We start from the raw sequence: 12,111 nt of genomic DNA on the forward strand, positions 1-12,111 counted from the left end.
AAAAAAAAAAAAAGAACAAACTCAACTCAGAGTGTCCCAGAAGTTGGAGAGATTTAACTCTCCGTGTGACTCATTGGACTCCCCATCTGTGAACATACATAAAGATGTGGTTAAAAACATCAAGGTATTACTAAAGTACTTTATTATTATTATTATTAATATTATTAATTATTATTATTTATTATTACCCCATTATATTTCTATAAACACAACGACGAAAATGTAATGCTAACGTTAGCTTGTCGTGCGCGGCTACAAATTTAATCTTACGTCATCGCTCGTGTGTCTTGTTTACCTCTGACCCGGTCTCTGATGCACTGGACTGAGTTGAGCAGGTTCCGTAAAGGCACAGACACGTTCCCGTCACAGTTATCGACGCTCATCTTGGGATCCAGAAGTTCTCCCGTTTGCGCCGACACATGCGTGTTGTGGAACGTTGGGAAGGTAGAGGAAGTAGTTTGACTCCGGACAACCTTGAAGGAAGCACAGTCGGACAGGAAAGCGGCGGTACAGTATCTATCTTATTTTTCTTACATAACCGAATTTTAGAAATGTATTAGTTTTAAACAATAATGACATAATGTTTTCTCCGATTAGACAACCGGAATGATTACAATTAATAACAATATGGATGCAGTAGAAGGAAGAACCAAATGAGGGCACTGTTGTCCACGGTTGTCTTTCTGCTGCTGTCAGTGGACGCTGCTCTGGGCTTCGTCTTAGTGTGTGCGCCGAAAGTGCGTTTGTTTGTGCATTGTTGTGTTTCACTGGCTCTAACACCTTATAAAAATAATAATAATAAGAAGAAGAAGAAGAAGGGTGTCGCTGACAAAAGACTTAGCAGCTTTAGCATCACGTGCATCTGCAGAAACAAAGCAGCATGATTGAACGCAACAACATTGAACCAAGAATATGACAGAAGAAGACTGTGAGGTCATACACCTGGGGTGAAGTGTGACCAGTGTGTACGGTAATCATACGGCAGCAGTATAGGGGCTGAGGATGAATGAAGTCTTCACCTGAACACCCCCCCACCTGTGTTTAGGTGTTGTTGTAGCCCTTGTTCCTTCTGTGTCGTGTCTCCCTCTCCTCGCTCTTTTATTTCAGTACTGTCAACACCCCCGCTCCACTCTCCTCCTGGCTCACAGCTTTTCCTCTCAGCATAGAGAGGTGGAGGAGGAGAGCCAAACCAAATTACTTTATCATCTCTTCTCCTCCTCCCTTATATCTAATTTCCTCCTCGGTCTCTCTGTTCTTTCTCCCCGACTCTCCCCCCTCAGTGTTCTCTCAGGTGTGATCCGTGTGAGGAGTCACTGTCTAGACAACCGATTATACGAAATAATAAGGGCAAGCGAGGGGGAGATGAAGCATGAAGGGGGGGGGGGAGGATGGGAGGGAGGGGGTGTCAGACAGAGAGTGTGAAAGAGAGAGGGGTGTAAGTCTGAGGGAGGAAAAAACAACATATTCAAATGGGCTGGGGATTAAAAGTGATGAACAACACAAAGAAAATGAAGGAAAAAAGGAGGAACAAACAAGCAGACGGTGAGACAAATCATCAGAACGACGAACCATCAGAAGGACAGACAGACAGAAAGACAATCAGACAGACAGTGAGACAAACCATCAGAAGAACAGACAGAAAGACAATCAGACAGACGGTGAGACAAACAATCAGACGGTGAGACAAACCATCAGAACGACAAACCATCAGAAGGACCGACAGACAAAAAGACAATCAGACAGACAGTGAGACAAACAATCAGACAGACTGTGAGACAAACAATCAGATGGTGAGACAAACCATCAGAAGGACAGACAGAAAGACAATCAGACGGACAGTGAGACAGACAATCAGACAGACTGTGAGGCAAACAATCAGATGGTGAGACAAATAATCAGTATGTCAGACAGAAAGACAGTGAGGCAAACAATCAGACAGACAGTGAGACAAACAATCAGACGGTGAGACAAATCATCAGAAAGACAAACCATCAGACAGACAGAAAGACAATCAGACAGACAGTGAGGCAAACAATCAGACAGACAGAGAGACAAACAATCAGACAGACAGTGAGACAAACAGACAGACAAACAGACAGTGAGACAAACAATCAGACAGCCAGTGTGACAAACAATTAGACAGACAGAGATACACAAACAGTAAGACACATAGTGACAGCAGACAAGCGTGCGAGGACCAGGTGTGTTGTTGTCGAGCAGTGCTTCTCAAATAGTGGGGCAAGACTCCCTGGGGGACGGCGCAGTGTGGTGGTGGGGGTGGGGGTCTGAGGGGCTTTCAATGGAATATGGCACGCTGGACATAAATGTACCACTGCTGTAATGCTTAAATGATAACAAGCCTCCAGCCACTAGGGGGCAGCAACTCATACAGTGGTTTGTGCGGATAAAAATATACATGTTATCAGGTTCTCAATAGTATTTCAATTCACGGGAGTGTGGGTCGGACGGACGGACGGACAGGGGGGGGGGTTGAAAACATTTCTGTCCCCAAGGGAGCAGGTCTTGGCAGAAAATAATTGAGAACCACTGTTGTAGAGTAAAATAATCCCTGTCCCTCGTTACTGTACAGAAGGACATGTCCACAGCTGGGACAGAGAAACGGGGTTTGCTTATCATTCACAGGGGTCACCGAGGGTCTCTGAGAATGTCTTCACCCTTCACAGAGACGGAAGACAGAGACCAGGTCTGTCTTCACACAGACAGAGAGACAGACAGGGAAAAAAAATGGAAGGCAATAAAAACCTGTCACACTCTAATCAGATTAGGCTGATTATGCAGTGACATCATCACACATTGGTGTGTGTTGGTGGTTACCGCAGCCACACACACACACACACTGGTGTGTGTTGGTGGTTACCGCAGGTTTGACTTTCTCTCTCCCTCTTTAATGCGTCTGCTCTTTTTCCCCTCTGCTCTTGTTTTGATGTTAACAGGATTTGTCACCACGAACTGCCTCTGCCTCCGCATCCACCAACACAGAGGCCAGGCCCGGGGTCAGAAAACTGTGATCCATAATCTATAGTCGAAATCAGTCCTCGTCCAATCATGTTCCCCTGGTCCGTCCGGTGACCTGCGTCCGTCTCTCTGTAGATTTGTTTGTCTGTTGAACTTCCCTTTCCTTCTTTGCCGAACTCTGACTGACTGTTTGTACACTCCATGTCCATCAGAGGACATTTTTAATAGTCTACTGCACCTTGTCTCATACGGCAGCGGGGGAAAGGAAAAGAGGGTGGGCAAGCTTGTAAGAGACAAGAGTAGACAGAGAGAGAGAGAGAGAGAGGCAAGGAGAGGGAGATTAGGGTGGGTGGCCAGATAGAGGGTATGGGTGAGATAATGACAGTAGACGGGAGAGAGAGAGAGAGAGAGAAAGAGAGAGAGAGAGACAGGAGTCTTGGGAGGGGGGGGGGGGGGGGGGGGGGGGGTGAAAAGAAAGAGTTTTTGCAGTGGTTTACACAGAGCCAGACATTACCTCACACAGCTGCAGCAGGGTGACAGTCTGTGTGTGTGTGTGTGCGTGCGTATGCCTAATATCCTAATGCAGAGATTCTGGTCAAATGTCCAAGTCGAGTTTGTTCTGTCGTGCGACCTAAAAGACACAGGTCTGATCAACGGTACAGAAACATACGTACAACGTACGCAGCGGGCGGCGGTGTTCGGACAGATCACAGAGAACACAGTCTCATTAAAAACTCTTTCATCGGCTGACTCGTGAAAGTCAGGTCCCGGTGAAAAGACGGCGGGACAGACGTTTGAGGCTGGGTGTGTGGAGCTCGCACCCGTCTGTGCTGTTTCGTTACTGTGTGTTAACTACGACTGTAAAAACACACACCTGTGGAGCCTGGCTGTCTGACTGTCTGTCTGTCTGACTGTCTGACTGTCTGTCTGTCTGCCTGTCTGACTGTCTGTCTGTCTGTCTGTCTGCCTGTCTGACTGTCTGTCTGACTGTTTGTCTGTCTGACTGTCTGACTGTCTGTCTGTCGGTCTGACTGTCTGTCTGACTGTCTGACTGTCTGTCTGGCTGTCTGTCTGTCTGACTGTCTGTCTGTCTGACCGTCTGTCTGTCTGTCTGTCTGTCTGTCTGCCTGTCTGACTGTCTGTCTGACTGTCTGGCTGTCTGACTGTCTATCTGTCTGTCTGACTGTCTGTCTGACTGACTGTCTGACTGTCTGACTGTCTGTCTGTCTGACTGTCTCTCTGTCTGACTGTCTGACTGTCTGTCTGTCGGTCTGACTGTCTGTCTGACTGTCTGTCTGACTGACTGTCTGACTGTCTGTCTGACTGTCTGGCTGTCTGACTGTCTATCTGTCTGTCTGACTGTCTGTCTGACTGACTGTCTGACTGTCTGACTGTCTGACTGACTGTCTGTCTGTCTGACTGACTGTCTGACTGTCTGACTGTCTGTCTGTCTGGCTGTCTGTCTGTCTGTCTGTCTGTCTGCCTGTCTGACTGTCTGACTGTCTGTCTGACTGCCTGTCTGTCTGACTGTCTGACTGACTGTCTGACTGTCTGTCTGTCTGACTGCCTGTCTGTCTGACTGTCTGACTGTCTGACTGTCTGTCTGTCTGCCTGTCTGACTGTCTGTCTGTCTGACTGTCTCTCTGTCTGACTGTCTGACTGTCTGTCTGGCTGTCTGACTGTCTGTCTGTCTGACTGACTGTCTGACTGTCTGACTGTCTGACTGTCTGACTGTCTGTCTGTCGGTCTGACTGTCTGTCTGACTGTCTGTCTGTCTGGCTGTCTGTCTGTCTGTCTGTCTGACTGTCTGTCTGCCTGTCTGTCTGTCTGACTGTCTGACTGACTGTCTGACTGTCTGACTGTCTGACTGACTGTCTGTCTGACTGTCTGTCTGTCTGTCTGTCTGCCTGTCTGACTGTCTGTCTGTCTGACTGACTGTCTGACTGTCTGTCTGACTGCCTGTCTGTCTGACTGTCTGACTGTCTGACTGTCTGTCTGTCGGTCTGACTGTCTGTCTGACTGTCTGACTGTCTGACTGTCTGTCTGTCTGACTGTCTCTGCTCTGCGTCAGCATAACAGATGTAAATTTCTCAGGGTTTGTGTGCGAAAATGCAGAGGAAGAGGGAGGACAAAAACCTAGAGAGGAACCAAAGACACCTACATGAAAACGTCAGCGGTTGAGGTGCGATGCACTCGCGTAACATTCGGAAAGACGACCGGTGTACCCATGACTTTCGCAGACCTTAATGAACCTTTATCCAGACGTACCGAAGACTGACACAAAAGGGAATCTTCTCAGACAGAGGTGTGCGGGAAAAGCACAAAAAGCGCTCGACTCACCAGTGACTCACCAACTCCATTGAGAACAGGAGTTAAGTTAAGACAATGGGGGACTGGGGTGGGGTATGGGGCTAGCTTTAAGACTCGAACCCGAAGCCTTCCGGACCCATGTCGGCTTCCCTAACCACCAAGGCACCACTGCCCCGTGTGTTAAGACCGACTTATTGCAGATTATTATTATGTAATTATCAATTAATTAATAATATAATACATTATCCTCATTAAAAATCGTTTCCGCTCCTCCTACTTTGTTCTCAACTCGGACCTAAGGTGAACACTTAGAAGAGAATTCAAGGTCAGTGCTGAAAAATATCAACAGAGGAATGCTTCCCGACGGCTGGATGGTTTTTTTTTTTTGGTTTTTTTTTTTGTTTGCCTTTTTCTTCGGTGACATTTTAAAATCGCTGCAATAAAGAAACTTGTCCTCATTTAAATCCGCTTTGAACTTCAGAACCTGTAGAGACAAAGACGACTAAAATACAAAGACTTAAGATTTAAAATTTGAAAAAAAAAAAAAAAAAGAAGAAGAAGCTGATGCCACCTGCTGTAGGAGACTGAGAAGGAGAGAAATAAGACGAAAAATAAGGAGGATTAGGAGGATGAAGGAGAGGGAGAGGAGTAGGGGAGGAGAACTCAGGCGCAGTCTGCAGCTCTCTGGTCTGACATCGTTTTGAATTTGGATCCAAGAAAATTGACGTGTGGTCCTGACTCTTAGATGTTAAGGCGTGGAGTCTGCTGTTGGTCAAATCCCTAAATGGACCAGCGGCTGTCAGAAGAATCCTTTTAGAGAAGGTTCAGATCCAACTGAAGACTTTTTTTTATAACTTACTTTCATCTCAGCAGGGCATTTTATAAGTGTGTTCACTACAGAACGAAGCTGTAAATAAACCAGTGTGTGATAGAACTAAATCATCGTCTCATTATATCTCAGCCTTCACCTGACGATAACAGTTATAATGGAAGCAAAGGGCAGTACTGCTGAAGTCCAGCAGAGGTCACCAGAGACGTTAATTCACTTTACGCCGTTGATTCCCCGAATTTGACATTTTAATTTCCGGCCTGTTTGAAAATACATTTTTATTTTAATAATTTGAATTTAAATGTGCTTTTTCTGCAGGAAACATATATTTTTTAAAATAACGTAACTGTAACAATTAATGCTAAACATGCAAACCTTGACTTTGGACTCTAAAATTTGACGAATGAAAAAACAACAACAATAACAGTCATTAAGTTAAGGATTAGTAAAAATAAATAAATATTTCGTGAATATAAATAAGGATTAGTTAATGAACAAGTTAATCAATAAATAAAGCCAGATAAGGGGAGATGGAATCTTACTTTCTTTTCTCTCCATTCTGAACTATTCAAGCACCCTGACAACCACCCTGTGTGTGAGTCACAAACACAGTGGTCACCTGGTTATTAATCATCATCATTCACGTTGTGGTTTTGTTTGTGTTCTCAGCAGAACGTTCTCACTGCTACATCTGCTTTGTTACCCTAAGGGGTGCTGGTTTGAATCCCAGCCTCAGCATGGTTGTGCTGGTTTCACTCCCTCGGCTGTGGATTCCTGAAGTTCACTAAGTTCATGGATGCGTCTGAAATTCTGCTGGACTGGCCTGAAAGCACACATTTAACAGACCAGTGCGTGACATCTACTAACCTGTCGGTGAGTCATCTGGTTGATCAGTTAACACGTGTACAAATGATGTGTTGGAGGCAAAACATCCTGCTGTAAACTTCAGCTGACCTCATTAAAAAAAAAGTAGACTCAGATCAGACAGGACACCGCAGTCTGGCTTCACTGGTCCCTGGAGGCTGTCAATCAGGGAAGTGACGCAATCTGTCTGGTTCAGTTGATCCACTGCAGACACACAGAGAGAGAGAGAGAGAGAGATGCAGAACGGTTACTGTTCATGACACCGCACTGATTCCCAATCATATATATATATATATATATATTTAGGTCTAACTTTAAAATAATAATCCATCCACGCACACGCACGCACATAGGCGCGCGCACGGAGAACAGAAGAACATCCCAATGTTCCGGATGAAGTGTGTGAAGACAATTGCAAACTTGACATCAGACACAGACAGTGCGACAGACAGGGAGAGGGGTGTGAGAGAACGGATGGAGAGGGAGTGAGTGTGTGTTTGTGTGTCACTTCTCCCTAGAGAAAGAGACCAAGAGAGAGAGGGAGGGAGAGAGGGAGAGAGAGAGAGAGAGAAGGAAGGAGGAGACCCAAATGTCCAGTTTAGTCTTCGGTCACTCGGCGGAATCACACGAAGTCTGAATTGTGACGAACTTTAAAAGTGGCCGAACTACGTTTTAGCGGAATACTATTTAACGGCTCAAAGATAGATAGATAGAGAGAGAGAGAGAGAGAGATAGAAGAGAAGCGGCGGACTGAGCAAAGAGGAAGGAGGGGAGGCTGGAGAGAGAGAGACAGAGAGAGAGAGAGAGAGAGAAGCGGTGAATTTGTGACTGGAGTTTGGTCGGTGCCCCTCTCCTCTCCTCTCCTCTCCACTCCTCACGTCACCCTCCCTGCTCCTCTGTCTGAGTCTCCTTCGGAGTATTTCCATGTCTGCTCCTCGGGGACTTTAAATGTTCAACTTGATGGGTGTTTTAAACACCACGGCCGCAAATGTCTCCTGTACTTGTAACTGCCAGAGATTCACCTCCCTCCAGAGCATGGAGATCAGTAAGTCCGCTTCATCTCTGTCTGTCTTAATGTCCGTGTCAAAGCCGTGTGTGTGTGTGCTTTTGAACAACAGTTGAGCGTGTTCTAACGCTGTCGGTCCTCGCCGTGTACACTGTTTTATCGGTCTTTGCTGGGTCTACCTGCTACGACGTCATGATATTTTTTAACGTTTCTTTTAGTACGTTACAACTCCGAACTCCTGTGTATTTGTGCCTATATCTTCCTTTTACTAACAAACACTGTCGTCCCGCGTCCTGTACACACCGTAGTCTGACGTTAAGTTTGATTTTGAACTTGACCTAAACCATATCCTTCCAGTTTCTTCGAACCGGAGCCAAAGAGCAGAGAAGCCGTCGCTGTCGTAGGGGGTTTTTTTTGTGTGTGTGTGTGATTGACTGTGTGTTCTGAGCTAACTGTTGGACGCCGGCCGATAACTTTGACAAATACGATGGGATTTCTGGGGCTTTCAGCTCGGCGTGCTGTTGTCGATTTTTTTTTTTCGCTCAGCACTCACTTCACTGGGAGAGGGGGGAAAAAAAACCCGGGGGGGTTCTGGTGTGGTTTGTACCGCAAAACGGAGCTTAAAGTACGGATAAAGTGTGGCGAAGTTACTGCGGAGAACCGTGGGAGCTGGGAGCAGAGAAGGGGGGGGGGGGGGAAAGGTGGAGGTTATGTCGCTGCTTCGTCATGTCGAGAATAGCCAGACGTCTGTCTCGCCGTCTGTCTGCCAGCGTGCACGAGCCCGCGTGCACGGAGCCGACAAAAAAAAGTGGCGTGTGTGTCTGTGTCTGTGTGTGTGTGTGTTTTCGTCTGTGTGTTGTGTCTGTGGTTTAGGCGTGTGTGTGTGTGTGTGTGTGTAGCTATTATTGGTATAAACACTAATGTCTCTTCTCGGGAATGGTTGTTGTCGTGGTACAAGTTGAGCTCCAGTATTTCCACATGATTCGAGTGCAAGACCCCCGTTGAGCTCCAGTATTTCCACATGATTCAAGTGTAAGACCCCACCTCATGTTCTTGTGTTGACTGGAGACAAAGACAATGACTTTAGTTAAATGGTCCAAACATTTAAATTTAAATTAATTAAATTTAAATTTAAATTTAGTTAAATGGTTAAATGGTCCAGTTCGACCACAGAACCCACTGTTCACTGAAGCTCACGTCCAGGAGTCCAGTGGACTCTAATGTCATCTTCTCGTTGACCTGTCCTCACTGTTCCTCCAGGCTGTGACCCCCCCGTGAAAGAAAGCCCCTTTTTGTCCAAAGGTCTAGACCAGGACCAGAGTACTGTACTGTACTTCAGGGATGGAAAACCTCTCTGGTTTTTGTGTCTGTGGTCAGACTTCAAAGACACCGCGTTGACCGTGCTCAGAGCAGAAACAACTTCCACATGTCTCTTTGATGCCACAGCGCAAAAACAGCTTCTCTGAACTCGGAACGGCGAGCCGCGAAATAAAATAAGAATGCAGTCTGAGAGACAGACGTGATGTTTAGTCTGCGCAGCCAGACGGAGGGGAAACGGACCAACCACAGGAGGGAGGCCGCAGAGGAAGAAAAGAGGACGGACGGAGGAGGAGGAGGAGGAGGAAGGAGAAGGTTTGAACTTTTAGGGCTGTTGGAGCAGGAAGGAGGAGGAAAAGTAGAAAAGAAAGAACCTGAAAAGTTGACGTGGAAAGGAATGTTGACAGAAATGATCATTGACATGAAGAATCGGAGGCCCAAAAAAAAAAAAAAACAAACCCTAAACAACGACACAAAGGGCTCTGAGACTCAGTCCGGGAGATGAGCTGTCAGATAATAACGGCGTGGTGACACTTCGGTTGCTCTCTTGTGTTTCTTCCGTCCCTTTGTCTCCGTTTGTTGTAGTTCAATGTACCTGCTCTTCTACACTTCAAACATCCAGTCTCGCAATTTCTCCTCACGTTCTTCAGCAATGATGACTTGAGAGCAGAATTTGTCCTGGAAGCCTATTAAACACATGTCTGTGGCAGACATCTCCAGTCAAAGCACATGATATCAGCCTTACTCATGGGGTTTGTTCTTCCTCTCTCTCTCTCTTCCTCTCTCTCTCTCTCTCTCTCTCTCTCTCTCTCTCTGTGTCGGGTGAAGTCATTCCCGGTCACAGTTCCTCAGAATCATTTCTTACCACCGACTCCGTGCGCGCTCATTTGTGACTAAACGTCTGCTCGCCTTAACGTCACAACCTCCGTGGTGTTTTCAGAGCGGCAGGAATGTTACCTGGAGCATTAGCGCGGCGCGTTCGTTGCGCTTGAGCAGAGAGCCGTTAGCGTACAGGATGTGACTGTTGCGTCGTCAGCAGCAGGAAGTGCGTTCTGTCTGCACGCCGATGAAAATCTGTCTGACCTTTTGACCCCCTCACCCATAGACTGTATGTTTACCAGATTTTAGTTTTGTTCATAAAAAGGCCCTGGTGTTTGTAACTGTTCCGGTGAGGTCAGGGGTCGTCATCGTCATCAAACTGTCTGATCAGAGAGGACGTGTCGGAGCAGCAGATCACATCTGAGACACACACACACACACACTCATACACATGCACAGAGACACGTTTTCAACACTGAACTGAAATAACGCGGCTTTTGCTGGAGCTCTGTTTTGATTGGTCCAAGGCCATGTGATGTGTAGTTGTGTTAGCCAGGCCGGTTCTGTTTGTGGTAAAAATGTTAAGAACATACACCACAACATCCATGTTTTTGGTGTAACTCGTGGGGTTCCACTCTTAGTTTTGTTGCTTCCGGTAAACTGCATTTGTTTTTGTTTTTTTTTTTGTTGCTTTGATTTGATTGGCCGTAAGTGAACCTCTGAACTGATTCATCACAAAGAGAACTCTCTCTCTCTCTCGCTCCTGACTGTCAACGCTGTCAACGCAGAGCGTGTCGAGATTAGCCATCCAAACGGCAGGAAAACAGAATATTTCTAATCTGTTTTCCTAATATTTTTTACACACGGTACAACAGAGCTGTCAATCATTTCAGTGAAGACGAAGACTTTTTAAGTTTATTTGGGAGAGGCCGCGTGACACACACACACACACACAATTAAAGACATGCATATGTAGATGTATGCAGCACTATGCACGTTGGAGGTCGGAGGTCAAGGTCGCCGTCGTTTCAGAGGGGGGATCGTTCCTGCTCTCGTGTGTCTGTCGTCGCTGCGTGTGATCTACATATAAGATGTTGTGCAGCTGAGGCCCGCGTAGACTCCTAGACCTGTACGGTCCCATTAATTAGTCTGAAGTCCAGACCAGGCCTGTATATATTCGCGTGAATGCATCCACACCAGGGAGGCGCCGGCGCCGGCGCTATAAATAAGACCAGGTCTGCCTGACGTGGTCTGTGATCGTCTCCGTTGTTTTTTGTTTTTTTTTTCTCCATTAATTAGTCTGAGGAACCATGAGGAACCATGTCTGCGGGGCAGTCGGTTTTCCTAAATGCCCTGATTGTTGTCTGTGTCTGCAGGGACAAGCTCCCGAGTCAGGAGTTATGGTTCTGTTGAGCTCTCGCTGGCCCGACACACAGTCTTAGTCGTATTCAACAGTCGGTAGCCAGGATCGGTGCAGGTGCTGGAGCGAAGCCTCAGTTGCGCTCTCTGATGTCTGTGAACCTGAGGGTCGTGTCTGGGCTGGACCAAACGGTGGCGGAAAAAACAAACACAGTTTGAACTGACGTCGAGATCTTTAGGCCGAAATCGGGCTCGGATCAGACGATCTCAAGATTTCGTATCACTTTTTTTAATAAGGAAAAAAAAAAATTCAGATATTTTTAGTAGTGGCTGTTTTCACCGCTGTCTTTTCCAGTGACATGACTTTTCTTTTCTACTGTCATTAGTGCTTTAGTATGACTTACAGAGAAAAAGTCAAGCCAAGACAAGTGATTTAACAGCACGGAAGAAAATACTTTGAAATACAGGTATATTTGGAGAGGTGGTACACAGAAACAGACGTTTGAAATATAAATATTTCAACAGCTTTAACTGAAGAAAATATCGGTCTGTCCTGGGGGACAGTTGGCTGCGTTTGTCCCCTTCTGACCCCCCCCCCCCCCCCCCCCCTCACCTCCTCCCACCCCGCCGC

At 46.5% G+C, this 12,111-nt stretch overlaps 2 protein-coding genes and 1 long non-coding RNA gene across 3 annotated transcripts in view; 2 read left to right on the forward strand and 1 right to left on the reverse strand.

Annotated features, from left to right (window-relative positions):
- ccndbp1 (cyclin D-type binding-protein 1) overlaps nt 1–437 on the reverse strand; it is a 7,682-nt gene extending 7,245 nt beyond the window's left edge. Inside the window, exons 1-2 of the mRNA XM_008321196.3 lie at nt 296–437; nt 25–86 (exon numbers count right to left, since the gene is read on the reverse strand). Coding sequence (XP_008319418.1) covers nt 25–86; nt 296–383 — 150 coding nt within the window. The 5' untranslated portion in view covers nt 384–437. The remainder of the gene's footprint in view (nt 1–24; nt 87–295) is intronic.
- Nucleotides 438–467: 30 nt separating this feature from the next.
- On the forward strand, nt 468–5,635 carry LOC107989258 (uncharacterized). The gene is made up of 3 exons (XR_001760786.2): nt 468–507; nt 2,955–3,014; nt 5,071–5,635. It is a non-coding gene; the product is annotated as an uncharacterized LOC107989258 (long non-coding RNA).
- A 1,903-nt stretch (nt 5,636–7,538) lies between these two features.
- pmepa1 (prostate transmembrane protein, androgen induced 1) overlaps nt 7,539–12,111 on the forward strand; it is a 16,783-nt gene continuing 12,210 nt past the window's right edge. The window contains 1 exon segment of the mRNA XM_008321195.3: nt 7,539–8,024. Coding sequence (XP_008319417.1) covers nt 7,928–8,024 — 97 coding nt within the window. The 5' untranslated portion in view covers nt 7,539–7,927.

Source organism: Cynoglossus semilaevis, chromosome 11 (assembly GCF_000523025.1).
Source record: "Cynoglossus semilaevis isolate Cse_v1.0 chromosome 11, Cse_v1.0, whole genome shotgun sequence".
Classification (NCBI taxonomy): Eukaryota; Metazoa; Chordata; class Actinopteri; order Pleuronectiformes; family Cynoglossidae; genus Cynoglossus; species Cynoglossus semilaevis.